Source organism: Tachyglossus aculeatus, chromosome X1, assembly GCF_015852505.1.
Source record: "Tachyglossus aculeatus isolate mTacAcu1 chromosome X1, mTacAcu1.pri, whole genome shotgun sequence".
NCBI classification, from domain to species: Eukaryota; Metazoa; Chordata; class Mammalia; order Monotremata; family Tachyglossidae; genus Tachyglossus; species Tachyglossus aculeatus.
Genome location: NC_052101.1, coordinates 49,247,920 through 49,272,079, shown reverse-complemented (window position 1 = coordinate 49,272,079; position 24,160 = coordinate 49,247,920). Strand labels below are relative to the sequence as shown.

Here is a 24,160-nt window from a genome sequence, read left to right as displayed (position 1 = left end):
AGAAATGGGAAAAACACACAGGAATCCAAGGACCTTTCTCCACGTTTGGGTGTAGGCTGTGGATCCCCGGTTAGAGCTCCCAGCCCGCCCAGCCTCTTTCTCCCAAGGAATGGTTTCTACTTGGCAAACAGAAGCGGCTGAGACAGAGCCCTAGCCCGACAGCCATTTCTCAAGCGCTCGAATTCCATTCCTGGGGTCTCCTGGGGCCGCACTCTGTCCCGTCACTCCGGGCCGGCCCGGCCCCGCCTGCTCGGCATCAGATCCAGGGCCAGAGAGTCAGAGCTGGAATCCCGTGACCGGCCTCCTTCCTGGTCCCCAAGCTACTATAGGTGGATAGTCAGCTCCTTGCAGCTCAGGGGCAAAAGCCTTATGGTTAAGGGGCTCCGACCTCCCTGCCCAAATGGCAACCAACCTGGTCCAAGCCCTTATCGTATCCCAGCTAGACTACTGCATCAGCCTCTCCCCTCCCCAGTAGCAGTAATAATAATAATTATGGTATTTGCTAAGCGCTTATAATGTGCCAGGCACCGTTCTAAGTGCTGGAGGGGAATATAAGCAAACTATATAAGCAAATTAGGCTTACAGTCTTAATCTCCATTTTACAGATGAGGTAACTGAAGTACAGAGAACTGAAAAGCCTTGCCCAAGGTCACAAAGCAGACAAGTGGCAGAGCCGGAATTAGAACCCATGACCTTCTGACTCCTAGGCCAGCGTTCTATCCATTAGGAAACGCTGCACCTCTCCAGCCCACACTTTAAAGAAATTTTCTACTCCCCTGAGAGCATCCTGCCAGGCCCTGCTGAAGAAATGGAGCCCAGTTCATTGACATGAGAGCAACGTTCCCTTCTCTTTGCCCCTAGGTGAAGGCCACTTCACTGCGGGCCTCCGTGGGAGCCTGCTGGCCAGGCCCGGGCTCGGTCTAGGCATCGTCATTCAGCACGTTTGTCCCAGCCTCTATGACTCTGGCTCATGGAGAAGGGAGCCGCCATCTCCCCGGGACTTCCACCAACACCTCCTGTCATAATAATCATAATAGCTATTATTAATATTAATAATTAAGTACTATTACTATCATTATGGTATTTGTTAAGTGCTTACTATGTGCCAAGCACTGTTCTAAGTACTGGTAGACACAAGGTAATCAGGTTGTCCCACGTGGGACTCACAGTCCTAATTCCCATTTTACAGATGAGGTAACTGAGGCACAGAGAAGTGAAGTGACTGACGCAAAGTCACACAGCTGACAAGTGCTGGAACTGGGATTAGAACCCATGACCTCTGACTCCCAAGCTCTTTTCAATCAGTGGTATTTATTGAACATTTACTGTGTGTAGAGCACTGTACATCTGTACACTTTACAGATGAGGTAACTAAGGCATAGAGAAGTTAAGGGACTTACTCAAGGTCACACAACAGACAGGAGGAGGAGTTGGGGTTAAAACCCAAGTCCTCTGACTCCAGGCCAGTTTTCTTTGCACTAGGCCATGCTGCTTCTCTGTTATAGCGTCTCTAGTCCCGAGGAGAAATGGGAAAAACACATAGGAATCCAAGGACCTTTCTTGTACATCTGTACATCTTGTACACTGTACATCTGTACACTTTACAGATGAGGTAATGCTTGGAAGCGTTCAAAAGAGTTGGTAGACATGATTTCTGCCCTCAAGGCGTTTAGAAGGAAAATGGTCCAATGCCCACCTATCCCATTAAACTGAGACATTCCTATGCTCATGGAAACTTCAAGCAAACTTCCCCGACAGCCGGGAAGATGGCCGTTTGTTCATTCAATTGTAATGATAGAGCGCTTATTTTGGGGAAAGCACTGTACACAGCGCTTACCGGTTGTCAGGTGATGTGCGCTGACAGGTGTCCTGTATGGATTTCCAGCTTGGGCCATTTTTGATGGTGATGGTGGTGTGTCTGTGTGTGTGTGTGTGATGGCGGAGGGCAGGGGAGGAGGCAGGGGGAAGAGTCAGCCTTGAGCAAGTCCACATGGAGGGCTGGCCTGGACCGACTCTGAGGCTGATCCTTGGGGCCAAGTCCATAAATATCTATGAAAACCATAAAACGGGGAGACGCTAATGGCGTTTAGTGTATCCTGACAGCGAGCACTTATTGTGCTCTTCCCTTTCCCTGGGGGCCAGGTGGGGTGCAGACAGTGTGGTCTACTGGAAAGAGCTTAGGACTGGGAGTCGGGACACATGGGTTCTCATCCCAGCTTTGCCACTGACCACAGGAAAGCTCTTAACTGCTCCGGAGCCTCAGTTTCTTCATCTGTAAAATGGGGCTAAAACAGCTGTTCTCCTTTCTTAGTCTGTGAGCCCTGGATGGGACAGTGTCCGGTCTTGTATGTGTCCAAGTGCTTAGCACAGGGCTTGATGTTCTCCTATATCCTTGACTTATCACCTACCTACTTCAATCCGCACACTCAGCCAGTTACCAGATCTTGTTGGTTCTCTCTTTACAACCTTTTCAAAATCCATCCCTTCCTCTCCAACCAAAGTATGACGCTTGTCCAACCACTTATCATATCCCGTCTTGACTACTGTGTCAGCCTCCTCACTGACCTCTCTGCAAACAGTCCAGTCTACTCCAGTCTATATAACACTGTCCCGTGTCTTTTTTCTAAAACACTGTTCTGTGCAAGTCTCCCTGTTCCTCAAAAACCTCCAATGGTTGTCCATCCACCTCCATGTGAAACCAAAGCTCCTGACCATCGGCTTTCAGGTAGTAGATCTGCTCTCTCCCTCCTACCTCACCTCAGTGATTTCCTACACTTCACTCTTTTAACACCACCGCGTTGAACTGGAAGCTTACAATGCCCATCAGGAAGGAGGTGGAGCACGGAAAGTGGCCCTCTTCCCTTGGGAAATTCCCTGGGATTTGCCCAGAGAGTCATACCACGGGAGAAAACCCGCCAGGAGGTGAGAGCACAAAGGGGAGAGAGGGACAAGAACCCAAGTTTCCTGTTGCTCAGCCCTGAGCTCTTTCCGCTAAGCCATACTGCCTCCGGGCAGTGCCAACCTTCTCAAGGGCCAGTGAGCAGGGATCAGGAGGTGCCGAGGCGCCTGCCCATCTGCCCAAGGGGCTGACCAGACCCTGCTCACTGGAAGGCGGAGGAAATGTGCCTAGCTCCGGGGAGAAACAGGCGTGGGAGGTGGGGAGGAGGCCCGCCTTTTCTGGCTCTTTCACGCAGCACCCCAGGCTCTAGCCCGCTTCCCCCTAGCTCCCAGCTCCAGGTGGGGAGACGCCGCCTTCGCCGCCAGCTCCGAGACCTCGGCCCCTCTTCTCTCCCGTGCCCCCCATCCCTCCCGCCGGATGCTGGAGGACACTGGGGGCACAAGAGCCGGGACCTGGAGACTGGTGTAGAGATGCAGAAGTCAGGGGGCACCCCAAAGCCCGGACAGACTCACCTGCTGCAGGAGCTCCCGCTCCCCGCATGTGACACGCGCCGCAAAGTAACTTTCCAGGTGCCACCCCCTCCTCTCCCTGCTGCCCGGTGGCCTCACTCGAGCTATCCCATAGCCAGTATGGGAGAGTGTGGATGGTGGGATGCAAACACTCCCCACCAGAGGGGGAATCCTGCCGATCGATCAATCAGTGGTATTTATTGAGTCCTTTCTGCGTTCGGAGCACTGTACAAAGTGCTTGGAAGAGCACAATACAACAGAATTGGTAGACGTGCCCACAGCGAGCTGCAAGTAAGGAGACCCAGCTAACAGGAGTGTGTTAAATGACTAAATGACTCTCTGCTGTTGTCTCCCGCCCATTCATTCTTAAGTTTTCTTTGGTCTTGCTGATTCTTATCTTTTCAATTTTCCTTTCATTTGCTCTTCACCCTCAAATCCACGCACTGAACAATGATTAGAACTACAACAGTCCACACACAACAGGACCCAGAACAGTGCTCTGCCCAACGGGGTGCTCTGCACACACTAAGCATCCAGTATAGTGCTCTGCACCCCGTAGCCATCCAGTGCAGCGTTCTGCACACAATTACCTACAGTCCAGTGCTCTGCACGCAACAGATGTTCAGTACAGTTCTTCATCCACGGTAGAAGCCCGCACCCAGCTGGCATCCAGTACACTGCTGCCTTAGGTGCTCAGTTCAGTGTTCCACACACGGTAGGCAGACGCTCAGTACAGCACTCTGAGCCCACAAGGAAAACCAGTCGCCGCTCTTTGCCCAGCAGATGGCCAATAAAACCTTATGATGATGATGATGAAGACGGACCCCGGTTCACGTAGTGTATAGCGCAAAATGGTTCACACTCATCCCCGCTCCTCTATTTCCTGTAGACTGCATCCACTCACGACAAACTGTACCGTGTCTCGCCAGGAACGGCCCTGGCTGTTCTCTGGGTCCTTCCACCTTCCCAGGCTCTTCCCGTAGCTGATGCCCAAAGCCTGTTGTTGGGTAGGGACGGTCTCTATCTGTTGCTGAACTGTGCTCTCCAAGCGCTTAGTACAGTGCTCTGCACACAGTAAGCGCTCAATAAATGCGACTGAACGAATGAATGACATGGAACCACACACCCTCACTGCTCTCCTCCCTCTCGGCAGCTGGCCCCTGGAGGGTTTCTTGTTTTAAAAGAGCCCCTGGCCCCTTGGCCACCAAAGGATAATAATAATAACAACAACAATAATAATAATAATAATAATGGTATCTGTTGAGCTCTTACAGCTCGAAAGGCACTGTTCGAAGCTCCGGGGTAGATACAAGGAAAGCAGGTTGTCCCACATGGGGCTCACCCATTTTACAGGTGAGGTAACTGAGGCACTGGGAAGTGAAGTGACTTGCCCAAGGTCACACAGCTGATAAGTGGCACAGCCAGGATCAGAACCCACGACCTCTGACTCCCAAGCCTGTGCTCTTTCCAGAGCCCGGGTAGTGCTGGGGCTCAAGATGGCACCACTCTCCCTCCCCTCCCTACTCCCAACATCTAGGGCATGGCTCTGGCCTGGGGCCGCTCCCCGAAGCAGGATGGGGATACAGCAGGATGGGGATACAGGGAATCCGTTCAGTGTCAGGGGGGCAGGGATGGCACTGCCCCAGCCAACCGGCGGCAGGTGCCTCGCTGCTCTGTCTTTTGCACTGCCGGGTGCCCGACTAGCTGAACCCACGGTGCCCGACAGAGCAGTGAGAAACTGGGAGGGGAAGCAAAGTCCCAATCCTGCCAAGTCCCCTCAGCGCCTCTGTCTCCAACAGCGCCCGGGCCTGAGAGTCAGAGGCCTGCTGTGTGACCCTGGGCAAGTCACTTCTCTGGGCCTCAGTTTCCTCATCTGTAAAATAGGCATTAAATGCCTGTTTTCTCTCCTACTTAGACTATGAGCCCCACGTGGGATATGGCCCGGGAACAACCTTATTATCTTGGATCTTGTTGTTGTCTTATGCTGTTGGGTCGTGACCGACCCATAAGCAACGCCACGGACACATCTCTCCCAGAACTCCCCACCTCCAACTGCAATTGTTCTGGTAGTGGATCCAGAGGGTTTTCTTGGTAAAAATATGGAAGTGGTTTACCACTGCCTCCTTCCGCGCAGTAAACCTGGGCCTCCTCCCTCGACTCTCCCCCATGTTGCTGCTGCCCAGCACAGGGGAGTGTGGACTTTCAGCAGATTGTCTTCCACGCGCTAGCAACTGCCCAAGCTAGGAACGGAATGGGTAGGCCTCTGCTTGACTCTCCCTCCCGTAGTCGAGACTGGTAGAGTACTGGAAACTCTCCAGGTGCGACCGAGAGGTGATCTTGTATCTACCCCAGTGTTTAGTACAGTGCTCGGCACAAAGAAAGTGCATTACAAGTAACACGAAAAGAACACCAAAACCCGTTCAGTGGTGTATGTGCTGGTGTGCATGTAGGTGAGGGGCGTCCAGCAGGACCTGCAGGACAGAGCGGAGATTAGAGAAGCAGCAAGGCATAGTGGATAGAGCACGGGCCTGGGAGACAGAAGGTCATGAATTCTAACCCCAGCTCCGCCACCTTGGGAAGTCACTTCTCTGGGCCTCAGTTACCTCATCTGTAAAATGGGGATTGAGACTATGAGCCCCATGAGGGACAGGGACTGTGTCCAACCTGATTTGCTTGTATCCACCCCAGCGCTCAGTACAGTGCCGGGCACATAGTAAGCGCTTAACCAATACCACAATTATTATTATTATCTGGGAGTCAGGGGATCCGTATTCTAATCCCAGCTCTGCCGCAGGCCTGCTTGTGTGACCTGGGCTGAACCTCTCTGAGCCTCTGTTTCCTCCCAGATAAAATGGGGATATGCTACTTGTTCTGGCTCCCCCTTTTATAGTGAGCCCCGCAGGGACCAGGAACTCTGCTCTGATCACCCTAAACCTACCCCAGCGCTTAACCAGTGCTTGACGCCTAGTAAGTGTCTCCCCACTTCTAGACTGCGAGCCCGTCGTTGGTTAGGGATTGTCTCTATCTGTTGCCGAATCGTACTGTCCAAGCGCTTAGTCCAGTGCTCTGCACACAATAAGCGCTCAGTAAATACTGAATGAATGAATGAACAAGTGCTTAATATAGGCTCTAACTATAATTATTATTATGACCGGTGGGGCCTCTCGGGCCAGGCAGCCAGTGAGTCCACAGGGATGAGGGTGGGCCCCTAGGATTCCACTACCCAATCGAAGATGTTGGGGTGCGGGGGTACCAGGGCGTGGTAGCACGACCGGCGGTCGGTCGGACTCACCCTCTCGAGGTCCTGCCTGAGGTGGGTGAACAGCTTGAGGCGTCGGTACAGCACGTCCTGCTCCTGCTGGGCCAGATTGTCCACCTCGTCGGTCTTGGGGCTGAGCAGGGGCTTGTTGGAATTTGCTTTCCTCTTCAGTTTCCAGTATTGATAGACAAAATCCACCAGCGTCTCAGTCAGGTCCAGGTTCTCGGCCACCTCGGAGGGCTTGACCAGTTCGTAGAAGTCCTCCTCTAGCTGCTGGAGCTTCTGCTTCCGCAGGGTCACCTTCTCCAGGTCCAGCTGGGCCGGGTCGGCCTCCGACCGTGAGCCGGCCTCGCCCCGTGGGCCCCGGGCCTCCTCGGCTGCCGGCTTCGGGGTCCCGCCGCTGTGCTCCAGGCAGAAGGACTTGAACTTCACTTCGTCGTTCTCCGCTAAGATAGTCCGCATCTCCAGGCTGTGGTCGAAGGCGCACGTGACATGGAATGCAGTGATACAGGATGGCATGGAACACTGTGGGGCACAGAAGGAGACACGGTGTCCCACTTAGCGACCGCACAAGGGACAGATATGCAGCGTCCCCCTTAGTACCCACTTTGGATTGACTACAGCTTCCCATTTAGTGCACACATATGGGACATATAAGTGTCCGTATATGGGGCATATTAGGGATCACACAAGGTCCACACACATATGGTATCCCACTTGGAGTCCTCATATGGTGTCCCTCTTAGTCTCCACATACTGGATGGACACAAGGCATCCCACCAAGTGGGATACACACACACACACACAACACCCCATATAGTGCCCACACACAGGACATACATATAGTTTCCCACTTAGCACCCACAAACAGGGCCAGCGCAATGTCTTGTCCTGTGTTATGCCGTCGAGTCGTTTCCAACCCATAATGAAACCATTGACACATCTCTCCCAGAATGCCCCGCTCTCCTTCTGCAATCATTCTGGTAGTGGATCCAGAGAGTTTTCTTGGTAAAAATCCGGAAGTGGTTTACCATTGCCTCCTTCAGCACAGTAAACTTGAGTCTCCGCCCTCGACTCTCTCCCGTGCTGCTGCTGCCCAGCGCGGGTGAGTTTTGACTTGTAGTAGATTGCCTTCCACTCACTTGCCACTGGCCAAGCTAGGAATGGAATGGGTATGCTTCTGCTTGGCTCTCCTTCCCAAAGCCGAGACTGGCAGAGTACTGGAAACTCTCCAGGTGCGACCCTGAGAGGGGAGCGCAATGTAACGATTGTATTATGCCACTCTCCATATGCTGTCACTGTCTCAGGTGTCAAGTGAGTGGCCCCGCAAGGTGGATCAGTCCTGGACCCATGGGGATCTTAATCCGGCCCTGGGTGAGTGGTTCTGGATTGGTCATTGGATGGGAAAGGGAGCGTACGTGAGCAAAACCCATCCATATCCAGGGTGGAGGGAGCAGGAAAGGCCACAGTTCTGCCCAGTTCCTCTGGTCACAGACAGGCTGAGTCTGACGAGCGCTGATCTGACCGAGCCCAGCCTCTCTCCTCCTGCGGCCACGGCCGGCTCAACCGCCAGGCAAGCTGGGCAAAAGCCCAGGGCGCCATTTCCCTATGGGTTTTTGGCTCGTAGACTACAACTGAATATAAAATCATATTTATTCAGATTCGTATTGGAATTTTAAGAGATCTTAGGAAATCATAAAGAGTGGGTTCTAATTTGTGTGCAGTACTTATTTCTGATTTTAAAAAATGATACGAAGAATTTTTTGTGTGTTGATTAACTGGATGGGGGCAACTGAAAAAAACAACAACAAACGCCCCAAGTGCCAATATAATTGGGGTCAGCCTTGCCTAAGAGGTGCCTGGGATCTAGTACAGGAGCGAGCCCCGGGGGAGTGGGGGTGGTGAGGATGAGTGGCATTGGCCAGATCACGCCCCGGCTCCTCTTCCCACACAGTGACTCTGGGCCTCTATGAGGCAGGATCTCAGCTGAGGAGGGAGAGCAAGAGCCACTTCCCACCATCCGGGGGGCAATACCCACATGACGCACCTCTCCTGGCACAGCAGGATGGCCTGGTCCCAGATCACGTGTACCAGTGTGTCAAAGCCCCTGAGGACACAGTCAGGCTGGCGGGACCTCTGTCCTGTTCTCCCACCTCCACCTCTCCTGAATCAGACCACTGGAAGCAGAAATGCCCACCTCTTCTGCCATTTTCAGGCTGCTGCTACCCGACACAAATGCCCTTGTTCTGTTCCTCACCTGCCATTGCCCCAGAGGCTCTGAAGGGCCCTTGTGGACCCCTGAATGGGGTCTTTGAACTGGTGTCTTATTTTGTTTCCACAATACACCACACAGCTGGCCCGTCCCTCCCCTTTCTTCCCGACCTTCTCCGAACACCTCCTTTCTCTTTAATCAAAAATGACTTGAGCAATTTCCGGGCCGGAGGGACAGGTCACTCTATAAGAAGCAGGATCTCCGAGTCTTGAATACCAAACAAGGGCCCTACAGGAAAGCTTCGGACCCTTGTGAGTGGACCTCGATCCCATCTATCCTGCCGCCGACCCCTTGCCCACATCCTCCCTCTGGCGTGGAACTCCCTCCCCATTCATTTACGACAGACTGCTACTCTCCTCACCCTGAAAATCCTCATAAAGTCACAATTCTCCAAGAGTCCTTCTCCAACTGAGCCCTCATTTCCTGCAGGTGCTCGCCTTTCTGCATCACCTATGCACTTGGTATATTCACCCCATCCTCAGCCTTACGGCACTTATATACATACTTGTAATTTTACTGTCTATCTCCTCCTCTAGGCTGTAAGCTCCCTGAGGGCAGGGAATGTATTTGCCATCTCTGTCAGATCATAGTCTCCCAAGTGCTTAGTACAGCCCATAGTTAGCACTCAATACATACAATTGATTGATTTGACACACGTTTCCATGCTCTCGCTCATGCAGCAGACATGTAGGTGAAAGAAGACGGCCCGTGGAGCAGGATCTAGGTACGGACAGTGTATAATGGCTTGCCCAGAAGTTACCATAAAGTAGAATGGGAAAAAGTCTCCTTCCCTCATGGCCAAGTTCCCCAGCCAGGATCCCCCCAGCAGCGAAACACCTCCCGTGAGTTAGACAGGATGTATCAAACCTCTCCCTCAACCCCAGCTTGACTAAAGGATGGGCTCAGATTAGCCATGGCAGTCAGGTGATTATGATTATTTAAGCAACAACCCATAAGAAATTGCATCTATTCAGACTGCTAATGACCAGTTAGGTCGCTCCAACAAGGCTTAGAAAGGGCTTATTACCATGGACACCATATTTAGCAAGTTTGCAGGCTGCCTCCTCCGGTCTCCTCCCCTCCCCCTCTTCTCCTCGGGTTCTCCCTGGGTCTTGCTGTCTATGACCTCTGACCCGGGCTGAGCTATGCAAAAGGGGAAGCAGTGTGCTCTACCATGGACTGGGAATCAGGAGGCCAGGGTTCTAGTCTCAACTCTGGCACTGACCTGCTGGGTGGGTATGCTTCCCGATGCCCAGGTCAATGTCAACTCTTTCAACCTTTCATGGAGGAGCCTGGCTGCCTCTCTCTGCCCAGGAACCTCTTATCCCTTCCTCACATTCTCCCAGAGAGCCAGCTGTCTCCAGCCTCTCTATTCTCTCCCCAATCTGCCATATTCCCCTGGGATGGGAACTCTGAGCAGGTTTGACTTTAACACGGTGGCTGGAAACCAAGACACTGCATTCTCCTCAGCATTCACTCCACAGCCCTCCCGAGGGGGATCTGCTCCAGGTCAAACCTGACAGTCCCCCAGGACCCCTCAGCTACCGGCAAGACTGGGAGGCAGTGGGGTTTGGGGTGCTCAAAGTTGGGGGTACTGTTATCCTAGGGAAATCTGGGAGCCTTAGGAATGACCCATGTTAGGGCTTATCACTTCTGGCACGGGAGCAAGTTTTGTGGCGAGGGAACCAAAAATAGTGGTGTTGATTAAGGGCTTATCCTGAGCCAAGTACCATGCAGACTTAAGATGGTCAGATCAGACAGAGTCCCTGGCCCACGTGGAATCTGATCCCCATTTTATAGAAGAGGAAACTGGGCCTTACAGCAAACCAGAGACACAGCTAAGCCTAGAACCTAGGTCTCCTGATTTCCAATCTTATACTCTTTCTTCTAAGCCACGTGGCTTAGGGTTCCTCTTGTTGGCCAGAAGGGCAGGCTTCCGTCCTTAAATCTCAGCCCCAGACCAGGATTACAGACCCTGAGGTCTTGCAAGAATTAGAGGACCGCTACCAAGTTAATACAATCACTCATCCTATCCCGACTGGATTACTGCATCAGCCTCCTTTCTGACCTCCCAAACTCTTGCCTCTCCCCACTTCAGTCCATACTTCACTTCGCTGCCCAGATTATCTTTCTACAGAAACGCTCTGGGCATGTCACCCCTAATCCTCAAAAATCTCCAGTGGTTGCCTATTAACTTCCATATCAAACAAAAACTCCTCACTATTGGCTTCGAAGCTCTCCATCGCCTTGCCCCTTCTTACCTCACTTCCCTTCTCTCCTTTTACATCCCAGCCTGCACACTCCACTCCTCTGGTGCTAACCTTCTCTCTGTGCCTCGTTCTTACCTGTCCCGCTGTCGACCCCTGGCCCACATCCTGCTTCTGGCCTGGAACGCCCTCCCTCCTCAAAACCGCCCCCTTCAAAGCCCTACTGAAGGCTCACCTTCTCCAAGAGGCCTTCCCAAACTAAGCCCTCCTTTTCCTCAGCTCCCCCTCCCCTCCGCGGTGTCCCGACTTGTTGTTCCCTTTGCTCTCCCCGCTCTCAGCACTTGTGTATATATGTACATATATAATTCTATTTTTTTATATTGATGCCTGTTTACTTGTTTTGATGTGTATATATCTACAATTCTATGTATTTATATTAATGCCTGTTTCCTTGTTTTGATATCTGTCTTCCCCCTTCTAGACTGTAGGCCCGGTATGGGCAAGGATCGTCTCTCTTTATTGATGAATTGTACTTTCCAAGAGTTTAGTACCGTGCTCTGCACACAGTGAGCGCTCAATAAATACAACTGAATGAATTGAATGAAAGAAAGGACCAGGTATGGCTGACCCTCACCCTGGGCTCCTCTCAGAGAGCTGCCTGTCTGAGACCTTCCCATACCTGACACTCCCTCCAAAGGCAGACTGCCCTCATAGGCACCCACTCCCAAGGACCCTGCCCCGTCTGATGGCCCCAGGCTGGCTGACCTCCCCAAGATGCCACAGACCCTCAGGGCACTGGCCGGTCTCGGGGGCAGCGGGGAACCCGGGGGCTGGGTTTGGAGGCCACATACCTGGATACACGTGCCCGTACACTCTTTGCACAGGCTGCAGGACAGGGCCCACCGGCTTGCTGGGATGTGAGAGATCTTGGTGATAGGCTCCATCTTCTCAGGGCACCCGATGCTCACCTGGATACACACAGAGCAGGGAGATTATCACCACTCCCCACCTCCGCCACACCTCTGGAGTGAGAAGAGAGATAAGTCCAAGGCAGACTGGACCCCGGATCTCTCTCTCGGCTCAAGACCTGCCTGCTCTTTGACCTCTGCCCACCCAAGCAGGGCTGCAGGGGCAGATGGGCCCCACCTCACGGTCTTCCATTTCTTTGGTTGTGCCTGTCTGGACTCCCCAGATGTCCCCCAGTGCCTCTGGACCTCGTCGGCAAGCCAGATGCTCTTCCTGCTGTCTGCAGCCCCATCAGACGGGATTGAGCCGAGGCCTGGGACCCCGACTCCAGCTTCTTGGAGCAGCTCCACTCGAATCAGCTTCCCGATCGCCCTGGCTCCACATGGGGGGCGGCTCTGGCATTGCATCAACTTGCCCTTCAGCTGAGGAGGGGTGCGCTCCTAACTCTCAACCCCAATCACTTGCAATGCGAAAAGACCTCGCTCTTGTCTCTCCCACTGTTGACCCCTTGCTCAACCTCTTTCCTGCCTGAAATTCCCTCCCACTTCATATCTGACAGAGCAACATTTTCGCCATCTTCAAAACCGCCTCCCTGTCTCACCTCTTATCTCCCCAACCTATTCTCCCTTCCTTCTGCACCATCTATGTACCCACCCCCACTCCCCACAGCGCTTATGTTCATATCCTTTTACTCTCTTGCTTTCCCTACCTGTAATTTATTTTAATGTCTGTCTTCCCCACTCACTGAAGGTAGGCTTTCTGTCATCCAACTCTACTGTACTCTCCAAGGTGCTTAGACTAGTGCTTTGCACAAAAATCTTAATTTATTGAGTCAGATAGCCACCCTGGAGGGCAGGGGTCTTGGCAACGCCCAGGGGTGAGAGGAAAAGAGTGTGTGTGTGTGTGTGAGAGAGAGAGAGTGTGTGTGTGTTAGAGAGAGAGAGAGAGAGTGTGTGTGTGTGTGTGTGTGTGTGTGTCTGTGTGTTGTGGAGGGGCAGGGGAAAGAGTGCGATGGTCAAACAGGCTAGCCTTTCCCACAAAAATTGGAAAAAGACCCAGAGCAGCCAGATGCGGGACACTGGGGTTCTCCAGGAGGACTGATGACCTGCCGGGGAAGAGCAGGAAGATGGCCAGTCCACAGCGGTGCTGCTGACAGGAACAGAGAAGTGGTTTCAGAAAGGAGGTGAGCCCACTGATTGTGACAGGTTCAAATCAGTGCCAGATCGGCGAGAGGAGGTTACTGCTGGACCCATTCAGTTTTAGACCCCCTTTGCACAATTCTGGTCAAGCTAGGTAAAAACTGGGTAAACTGTTCAGAACCAGAGCAGGCCACAGTGGGGTACCGTGTGATGGTGGCATCAAGCAGCACTGGAGTGGGGCCTATCTGAGGGGGTGGGGTGAGACTTTGGGCATTCCCTCCAGACCTCAGCAGCTGGCCCTTGGGGTTTAGGATGGGCAAGCTGCACCCCCGGAGGCTTCCTGGGTCTTGTGGGACACCGCACTAAGTGTCCCATTGCGCCACCCCCCTGGGCCCTCCCCCACCTATTAGAGAGTTGCCCCTTACTTCAGGTATCCATAAGGCACAGCTCACGTGGATCCACTTGGTCCCGCTCCGGGTGGGTTTCAAGGCTCCTCCTCTCTTTGGGCAGAGCAAACACTTGGGCTGGACACCCAGCGCACATGTCCGGCACAGCCAGCTGCCCGTAGGCACCTTCAGGATTCCGTAACAGGCCTGAGCACACACAATCACGGAGAACAGGGAGAGGCTGAGGTCAGGGGGGAGGCGGGGTCGGTCATCCCGCCCTTCAGGGAGGTGGGCAGCGGGGTAGACCTTTGCCACCAGGGTCCAACAGTGGGTCGTTGACAGCCGGCCCCAGGCGGCCTCTGAGACCCGTGCCAGCTGCTTTCGGGTAGGCTGGGGCTCCTTCTAGGGTCTGGGGAAGGTCAGCTTGTGACTCGTTGGCTCCACTCCCATCGGCTGGATGTTCCGGGCCCACTCTGGACCCAGCCCGACCCAGCAGCCCTCCCAGTGACAACTGGATTCCTGGGTTGATCTGCAGGCCTGAGAATGGGACCCCAAGGCTAGGACACGGCGGACATGGGGATCACCCGCTGGGGTTCCCCGGGCCAGGGCGGCCTTCTCGCCCACCTGTCCCCATGGGCTGGAAATGGCCAACTGCGGGCTCTTCCCCCGGGGCTGGACTTGGGCCACCTCTCGGGGAAGGCAGGAGAAAACTCGCTCAGGCTACAGGACTGTCTCAGTTCCTTCCCTCCCCACCTCGTCCCCGTCACTCGATTCCTCTCTTCTCTGCAGAGGCAGTGTGGCCTAGAGGAAAGAGCGCAGATCTGAGGGGATCAGGTGACCCGGGTTATCAATCCTGACTCTCCCACTGGCCTGGTGTGTGACCTTGGGCAAGTCACTTAACCTTTCTGGGTCTCAGTATCCTCTTCTGTCAGAAAAGGGCTAAGATATCTGCTCTCTCTACATCTGAGATTTGTAAGCCTCGTGAGGAACAGGGCCTGTGCCCTGTCGGGATTATCTTCTCAGTGCCTAGAACAGTGCTGGACACACATGAAGCACTTAATGAACGCCCTCAGGATTACTATCGAGGAAACTGGGATATGGGGCCGTCAGCTGGGTCGAGAGAACGGCACAGCTTGGATAGGCAGTGACAGGGGGCTGGCCCTCTATGGCCAGAGCTCCTCGATGTTTTGAGAAAGAGGAGTCCAGAAGCCCTCCAGTCTCCAACACCTCCCAGTCCCAACTCCCACCTCACCTGGTGGACGCAGACATTGCATTTGTCACAGAAGACCATCTCGTTGCCATCCTCCCCCTCGGGTGAGCGGCACACGTCGCACACGACATCCTCGTCATACTCGATGCCCAGGCCCTCCTCGGTCTCGATGGCTGTGTTCATGTTCTGGTAGCACAGCGTCTCCAGTTCCTCCAGGACCCGCTCCAGGGTGATCTCATCCAGCTCCGGCTTTTCTGAGAGGACGGATGGAGGACCTGAGTGAGCGGGGCTCAGGGACAGTGTAAATGGCGGGGAGCGGATGTGTGTCTTGTTTTTTTTAATTTAAGTGCTTACTGTGTGTCAAGCACTGTACTGAGCTCACACAAGGGGCTCACAGTCTAAGACAGGGTAGTGAGTGGATATTTAACCCCCATTTCACAGATGAGGAAACCGAAGCCCCGAGCAGAGAACTGACTTGCCCAAGGTCGCACAACGGACAAGTGGCAGAGCCAGGATTAGAACCCAGGCCCCCGACGACCCAGGCCCATGCTCTTTCGACTAGGCTGTGCTGCTTCCCCATGTGGCAAAATGCTGCAGGCTGGGGAACTGCTGGGCTGGCCTGAGGATTCTTTGCCCGCTCTGAAATGTTGGGATTGACGCTCTCTGCAAATTGGTGATGGAGTGAGGGGCTTGCAGATTCTCGCTCCCACCAACCCCATCCCCACTCACTCCGTGGGACCGAGCACCAGCTGGGAGGTATGTACAGGAGGGGAGGGGATGGAGGACTCCCCTCCCCCAGCATGCCATGAATCAGATGTTTGGGTGGGGGACCATTCATTCATTCATTCATTCAATCATATTTATTAAGCGCTTACTGTGTGCAGAGCACTGTACTAAGCACTTGGGAAGTACAAGTTGGCAACGTACAGAGATGGTCCCTACCCAACAACGGGCTCACAGTCTAGAAGGGGGAGACAGTCAACAAAACAAAACATGTGGACAGGTGTCAAGTCATCAGAATACATAGAAGTAAAGCTAGATGCACATCATTAACAAACCAGAATAGTAAATACGTACAAGTAAAATAAATAGAGTAATAAATCTGTATAAACATATATACAGGTGCTGTGGGGAGGGGAAGGAGGTAGGGCGGGGGGTTGGGGAGGGGGGAGAGGAAAGAGAGGGCTCAGTCTGGGAAGGCCTCCTGGAGGAGGTGAGCTCTCAGTAGGGCTTTGAAGGGAGGAAGAGAGCTAGCTTGGCGGATGTGTGGAGGGAGGGCATTCCAGGCCAGGTGGAGAACGTGGGCTAGGGGTCGACGGCGGGACAGGCGAGAACGAGGCACAGTGAGGAGGACAGCGGCAGAGGAGCGGAGGGTGCGGGCTGGGCTGTAGAAGGAAAGAAGGGAGGTGAGGTAGGAGGGGGCGAGGTGATGGACAGCCTTGAAGCTGAGAGTGAGGAGTTTTTGCCTGATGCACAGGTTGACTGGTAGCCACTGGAGATTTTTGAGGAGGGGAGTAACATGCCCAGAGCGCTTCTACACAGAGATGATCCGGGCAGCAGCATGAAGTATAAACTGAAGTGGGGAGAGACAGGAGGATGGGAGATCAGAGAGGAGGCTGGTGCAGTAATCCAGTCGGGACAGGATGAGAGATTGAACTAGCAGGGTAGCGGTTTGGATGGAGAGGAAAGGGCGGATCTTAGTACCCTACTCACCACTCTATGCCCGAAGTGGGATGCCGACACCTGGAACCCCCTAATTCCCATATTCCCATTCCTCCCTCACGCCACCGGCCCGGCTTTTCTGTCCACCGGAAGTTTTCCTTTGGAGTCCCAAGTGGTCGTTTCATCGGCTGCCTTCTGATGGGGCCAGGGCCTCGGGGAGCGGCTCTTGGCCCTCTATCAAACGATGACGGTGATCAGTACTGCGCCGTGCGGAAGGGTCCCATGGTTGGAGCTGCTCCTGTCGGGAGCGGCAGCTAATTTGGCCCCGGCTCTTCATTCAGCACGTGGGAACACCCACCCCTAGAGCCCATTAACCTGGGTCAGGAGACCCTGGGCAAGGAGCAGCCTCCAGCCTCCTGCCCCAGGGGGTCTGGGCCCAGAGGTCACCGTAGGTGCGGTGGGCCTGGGGTACTGCCCCCCGGCCCCGGCAGGGATAAGATCCGGGGTCCTGTGGCTGCTGCCTTAGGTGGATCCAGTTTCCATTTCAGAGACTGGGAAGACGTAGCCCTCCTGGATGCGTGGAGGAAGAAAAGGAGGGAGGGAAGGGGGGGAATTCCATTCAGCTGAACCCATGGAGGTAATTATAATTAGCCCTGACAGTTTAAACGTTAAGGGAGACGGGCTTGTGGAGAAATGTTCTTTGCAATAAGGACTCGGACAACTGTTGGCAACAGAAAGTCAATGCCTTAATTCTTCAGACTCGGAAAATCGACCCTTTTAAGGCTAATTAAATGGAATTGTAAATTGGATGCCAAAGAGTCCGATTGATGGCAACTTCTCCACAGTCCTTTCGGGCCAGTTCCAATGCAGCGAGACGAGGGTGGGTTTTCTTCGATGAGGCTCCCCTGCTCTTGGCCAAATGACTGATTGACCCCCTTAACTCTTCAGACTCTTACGCTGTGCCCATGCAATGCACACAAAAGCCCCACCTGGAAGTCCGGATGTCACAGAACGAAAGTCAAAGGTCCATCTGGTAGGGGGATGCCCTGCCACCTGGCAAGAGCGTGCCAAAGCGTGCTGGGAACCTCGTCGTCCCCGGTACAAAGAGAGAGAGCGGGCCTAGCCAGCTCGGGCTCAGGTAACAGCCCTCAAAGTCAAGATGTTCTTCTCACGTCTAGCCCGACTCCTTCCTACAGCAGTTTGAACTGGTTTCTGCTCATTTGTCTCTCCGTGGAGAGAGAGAGAGAGAGAACTGGTCTCCACCCTGACCCAAAGATCACCAGGAGTCAACTTCCCTCCCACCTTCTCCTTTCCTGACAACTTAATCTCCAATGCCTTTAACCTTTCCTCCGAGTCCTGATTTCTGGCTCCTTAGTCACCCACACCCCTCAGAAATAGCCTAGAGTTGGTGGGGCCGGAGGAATGGGGGTTGCGACAAGATCCCCGGTGTCCACACCCTGCTGTCCCACAGGTTCTCTGCCCCCTAGCAGAGGGAGACACTGGAGCCCGCTTAGGGGACTGGGACCCCACATGTTTTTCGGGCCAGGATCTGGTCTTTGTCATCTCAGACACCTTGTCTTCCTCCTGGGCTAGTTTCTCTGCCTCAGGGTTGGGGGTTGTCAGAGCCAACTGCCCCCTGGCTACCTCCAGCTCTGTTGAGGAAGGAAGAGCCAAACTCGCTCAGGAGAGGAGCAGCAGTGAGAAGCTTCGAGCAGCAGAGCTCTCGAGGGAGGTCAGATCCGGGATGGGAGGGACGCCACCCCTACCATTCCTGGGCCCTTCCCACCGTCACCTCCATCACCACGACCACCCCTTCCCCTCCCCACTACTCCTTACACCCAGAAGCACATGGAACCAGTTGGGGGAGTGTCACCTGGTGGACAGGGAGTCAGAAGAGCTGGGTTCTAGTCCCAGCTCTGTCTCCCCCTTCTAGACTGTGAGCCCGCTGTTGGGTAGGGACCATCTCTATATGTTGCCAACGTGTACTTCCCAAGCGCTTAGTACAGTGCTCTGCACACAGTAAGCGCTCAATAAATACGATTGAATGAATGAATGAATGAATGAATGACAGGGAGACAGAAGAGCTGGGTTCTAGTCCCAGCTCTGCCACTAGCCTGCCGTGTGACCTCGGGAAAATTACATACCCACTCCGGGTCTGAGCTTCCCCATCTGTAAAATGGGGAGGAGACGGCTTGGGAGCCCGGTGTACGGGAGATGTGAAGCCGCTGTCCTCTCGAAAGGGGCCTTCAGTGGAAAGAGCCGCTCCTGGGCCCCAGAGGGTAGGAAGGATCTAATAACCATGTATCTCCCCTGACGCTTAACAGATAGTATGTGTCTGACAAAGGCCGTAACTATGTTAAGGAGATCTGGCCCCAGACCCAGGGGAGCGGCCAGCCTGCTTAGGAAACAGACCCTATGGGCTTGCACGAGGGCGCCAGATGGATGCCACAGAGGACTGGTTTGCCAGGTGCCTTTAGGCACCTCGACTGGAATTTCCCATCATCCCAAGAGTCGCCACACTTTCCTCCTCCCCTTTCCCTTTCAGCCTCGAGGCTGGTGTGGAGGACGTGATCACAAGTGCAGTCAGCGCCAGTCGCTTGCCTCCCGAGTCCCTGGGGGATCAAGACCCCGCCGGGATCCAGGAGCCGTCCGAGAGGACGGCAACTCCATCTGTCCTCCCGCCCTGATTTCCACTGGCCGGCGGACTCTGGGCCGGAGAGAGGTTCTCGTGGGCGTGCTGGGAGTGGCTAGATGAGAATGGACTTCCACCAGGGCACACACCTCTCCTACCGGCTCAGCTTCTTGTCCCAGTATGGTTGGTTGAGCCAAGCTCTCCTGGGTCTGCTGATCCCCGGGGGGATGCAGAAACAGCAGAGAGAGGGCAATGGGGGGCGTTTAACTGTCAGTATCCTGATTAACTATTGTGTTTTGTTCACGGGCTCCCATTCCTCCCCCTATGCCCTCCTCTCGAAATCCCCCTTGGTGGCCATTACAGCTGTCAAATTCTCAGATAGCAAAGAAATAATAATCAAACCAGACAAATACCGTAACGTGAAAGAGGCCACAGCGTCTCTGAAACGGAGCACCTGGAAGCCAGCCCGGGGACTAGCTGGGATTTGCCCCCTCGCCGCAGCGACTCTCCACATATAGCTGGCACTGGGAGCCAGGCAACCGGGTACTAGTCCCAGCTCTGCCTCCTGTGTGATTTTGTGCAAGCCACTGAACCTCTCTGGGTCTCAATTTCCCCACCGGTAAAATGGGGATGAGAAAGAAGCCCGCTCTTCCTGCCTCTTAGGCTGGGAGTCCTGGGTGGGATGGAGGCTGAGTCCAACCTGATTATGACCTTGGATCTTACCTTAGTCCTTAGCACAGTGCTTGGCCCACAGTAAGCATTTCATAAATACCATCATTACTATTCACGTTGCTTTTCAAAAAGGAGACAGGAGCTTGGGTCAGATACTTCCCCCAAAACTGCTTCCAGGTCTCCGGTCCCGACGACCCTGGGTCGGAGGGAGAACGGGAATGCCGGGAGGTGGGGGAGACTGTCTGGTGCTGAGCACGGTTCGGGGCCATGAGGCCCTTTCCCAAGACTCACCCTTTTCTCCAGCCTGCCCGCCTGGGCCCCAGACAAGCCCTTGCAAATCCCGCCGCTGGCTGGCACCTCTCCCGCCTGTGCCAGCTGAGCCCCAAGCAAGGCCAGGGCCTCGTGCGCCCGGCCGGGGCCCTGAGTCAGGTCGGGAGAGCAGAGGAGGAAACCTGACAATACCTGTTTTATGAGTGGAGCCGCCCACGGGCACGGGACCTGGCCTCGGAGGCTCTGGGAACGCTCAAGTCATTAACCCTTTGAAGGGGAGAGCCGTCCGCTCCCTTCATCGCCAGCCAAATCCACCCAGACTCCAATGGAGAACAAGACCCCGTCTGGCTAGGGGGAAGCTCCGACAGACCACCTCGACCCCAGGCATTAGGCCACTTTAGAGAGGGGCTGGCCCAGCCCTCGAGTCGGTGGAAGCCCATTCCAACCATGGTGGCGGGGCTCCTATCTGATGCTGATGTTTTCTACTGCTCACAAAACTTTTGTATTTTGTCTGCCTTGGACTGTAAACTCCCTGAGGGCAGGAAACAGGACCTGGTATTTGTCATGGTATTTGTCAAGCACATATGTTTCAGGAATTCTTCTAAACACTGGGGTAGACATAAGGAAATCAGGTTGGATGCAGTCCCTGTCCCACACAGGGCTCACTGAATCCCCATTTTACAGATGAGTCAATGGAGGTACAGAAATGTTAAGTGACCTGCCCATTGTCACACAGCAGACAAGTGGCAGAGCTGGGCATAGAATCCAGGTCCTCTATCTCCCAGCCCTGGGATCTTCCACTAGGCCATGCTGCTCTGTTGGACTTTCTTGGGGGATCAGCGCAGTGTGTCGTATCTGGTAGATTCTCCCTCACTAGACTGGAAGCTCTTTGAGGGCAGGGATTCTGTCTACTACCTCGATTGTACTGTCCTCTCCCAGGCGCATAAAATAGTGCTCTGCACACAGTAAACATTAAATAAATACCACTGATTGGCTGACTGACAGACCAGTTCCACTCTCTGCAACTTAGCCTCCAGTCCGGATATCCTGCCTCCCAGGAGCAGACTAGGATACACAGTCTTCCCGGGAATTCAATCTGGATTCCTCCCGAAACTCCAATCCTAATTGAGTCCCAGCCTGCGGGGATGCTGCTAACAGAATCCCCACGGGCGGGGGGCGGGGTCTCGAGGTTTGGAAGGAGTTGGGAGGACTTCCGAAAAACGGTGCTGACGATGTCATCACTGTAACGCTGCGTGGCCAGAGTTAATACACGCAACCTCACGGGTGTCTCAGTGACCGGTACCCGTGAGGGCCACCAGTAGCCTGCCTATTCTTGCGTACGTTTCCATGAGAAGACCGAGGCCGATTTGGGAGAGAAGGCAGGGAGAGATAGGAAGATTTCTCGGAGGAGGAAGCTATGAATTTGGGCCATCTGATGGGGAGGGAGAGAGAGACACATACACACACTCACACATGCACAAGGCTCAAAGCCCACTACACAGCGGAGCTCAAACAAGAACGCCTAGGCTATTTCCGGCAATGGTCCCGAGCTGCTCTGGGACCTTGGGCTGGCGGCCAGAGTCAGGCTGAGAGGGCCAGCGGGCAGCACTCACACTGTAGCAGGGGAGGTTTGAAGACCACTTCGCAGTTCTCCTTCCAACTGGGGCACCGGCGTGTGTGTATATGTGCGTGTGCGCGCGTGTGTGTGCAGGGGCCGCCGCTAAGAGGCCTTTTGGAGCAGAGACATTGGCCGCGCCCTTGCCAGAATCCTGCATTTGCTTTGAATTTAAGTCTCAGAACAGAGATCCCCATCCCTGGTGCGAAATCTCGAAAAGACCCAATCAAAGACGGAAGCTCTCTCTCCGGCCCCAAGGAGAAGAGGGGGCTCCCGGCTCTATTTCTACATTTAATTCTTACACTCGTGAGGAAATCTGCTTCCATTTCTACTCAGATCACTTTCGACTCTCATTCGCTCATTCAGCGGGCACGGTAAATGGCCTATTCACCTGAGTCAGCCAGTCAAATCTCTGCTTCTGGCACGCTGACAATACTCCACAATACCACCCCACCCCCACCCCCATGGCTGGCAGAGTGAGGGACGGAGAAAGGTCATCTTTCTGTTGGTGACCCGTGGCCTCCACAAGGACTTCATTTGATATTTCATCTGAGAAGCTATGCTTGTTTGGAAAGTGGCTTGCTAGCCGATCAAGGCCCCAGACAACTGGAGGGAGTTGCCAAAATCATCATCATCATCATGAATGGTATTAATTGAGCACTTGTTATGTGCAGTACAATACAACAGAGTTGATAGACATGTCCCTGTCCACAATAAGCTTACAGTCTAGAGGGGAAGACAAACATCAATATAATAATAATGATGATGACGGCATTTGTTAAGTGCTTACTATGTGCCAAGCACTGTTCTAAGTGCTGGGATAGATCCAAGGTTATCAGGTTGTCCCACGTGGGGCTCACAGTCTTAATCCCCATTTTACAGATGGGGTAACGGAGGCACAGAGAAATTAAGTGACTTGCCCTGAGTCATACAGCTGACAAGTGGCGGAGCCGGAATTAGAATCCACGACCTCTGACCCCCAAGCCAGGGCTCTTTCCACTAAGCCACGCTGCTTCTCTAATATAAATTCCTATTTGGACTGGTAGCCCCACGTGGGACAGGAACTGTATTCGATCTGATTTCCTTGCATCTAATCCAGTAAACTCACAGTGAGCAGGGAACATGTCTACCAACTCTGTAGAGCTGTACGCTCGCCGGGCCCATGGGCGGTGGGGTCACCCGGCTCACTGCTCATCCTGGACGCGTTCCCTTGGCTCTGGTCAACGGAGGGAAGGGAGGAGGGGAGGCAGGGAGGCAAACATAGATGGGGCCAACATCTGCGTGGATAGTGCCTGAGGTACCAGTGCGACGTGACGTGTGTGTGCGTATGCACACGCATGTAGATGACATCCACATGTGCGGCTTATTTGGTTCTTGAATTTGTTTTCCAAATTTCCAAATTGCTTTCACATCCCTCACCACCCCAAGCACTGTGTACAGAGCTCTGCACACAGTAAATGCTCAACAAATACCACTAATTGATTTTAAAATGGTATTCAAGTGTTTACTATCTGCCAGGCCCTGTACTAAGTGCTGGGGTAGATCTGAGATTGGACACAGTCATGTCCCATGGGAGGCTCACGGTCTTTATCCCCGTTTTACAGGTGAGCAACTGAGACACAGAGAAATGAAGTGACTTGCCCAAGGTCACACAGCAGACAAGTGGTAGTGCTGGGATTAGAATCCAGGTCCACTGACTTCCAAGTCCGTGGTCTTTCCGCTAGGCCATGCTGCTTGAATCAACTGATCGGCTGAACAAATGCCACCATTATTGTTACCACACTTTATCGGAAGCGAGATTCCATCAGGTTGCCGTTAGAGAGGCTCGGTCTCTTACGTCTCCTTCGGCCCCCACGGCAGGCCCTGCTCTTTACAGCTTGGATCTGGAAGGCAACAGGATCCAGGGGAAAGGGCACTCCTGGGAGGCAGGAGACCGGGCCTCTAGTCCACCTGCCAGCTGTGTCATTTAAGCTCCTTGTGGACAGGTAACGGGTCTACCGACTCTGTTATAGTGTACTCCCAGGCGCTTAGTACAGTGCTCCACACACAATGTGGCTTAGTGGATACAGTATGGCCCTGGGAGTCAGAAGGACCTGGGTTCTAATCCCAGCTCTGCCACACGTCTGCTTGGTGACTCACGTCTCTGTGCCTCAGTTACCTCATCTGTAACTGGGGTTTGAGACTGTGAGCGCCACGTGGGGCAACCTGATTACCTTGCATCTATCTCAGTGCTTAGAACAGTGCCTGGGACATAATGGGCGCTTAACAAAACCCATCATTTATTTTTACTTATTTATATAATCCAATCCAATCAGAATGGACCCAGTTCCTGTCCCTCACAGGGCTCTGAGTCTAAGGGAGAGGGAAAGCAAGTATTTAATACCTACTGAAACTGATAAGGGTGTGAGCCCCACGTGAGACAGGGATCGTGTCCAACCTGATAAACTTGTATCTATGGCAGC

At 53.7% G+C, this 24,160-nt stretch overlaps 1 protein-coding gene and 2 non-coding genes across 3 annotated transcripts in view; all 3 read right to left on the bottom strand.

The window, feature by feature from the left end:
- Positions 1-24,160, bottom strand: part of JADE2 (jade family PHD finger 2) — a 132,939-nt gene that overhangs the window by 20,675 nt on the left and 88,104 nt on the right. Inside the window, 4 exon segments of the mRNA XM_038739863.1 lie at positions 6,701-7,192; positions 11,998-12,114; positions 13,677-13,844; positions 14,890-15,101. Coding sequence (XP_038595791.1) covers positions 6,701-7,192; positions 11,998-12,114; positions 13,677-13,844; positions 14,890-15,101 — 989 coding nt within the window.
- Positions 5,607-5,742, bottom strand: LOC119920631. The gene has a single exon (XR_005448362.1). It is a non-coding gene; the product is annotated as a small nucleolar RNA SNORA7 (small nucleolar RNA).
- On the bottom strand, positions 7,783-7,920 carry LOC119920419. The gene has a single exon (XR_005448166.1). It is a non-coding gene; the product is annotated as a small nucleolar RNA SNORA7 (small nucleolar RNA).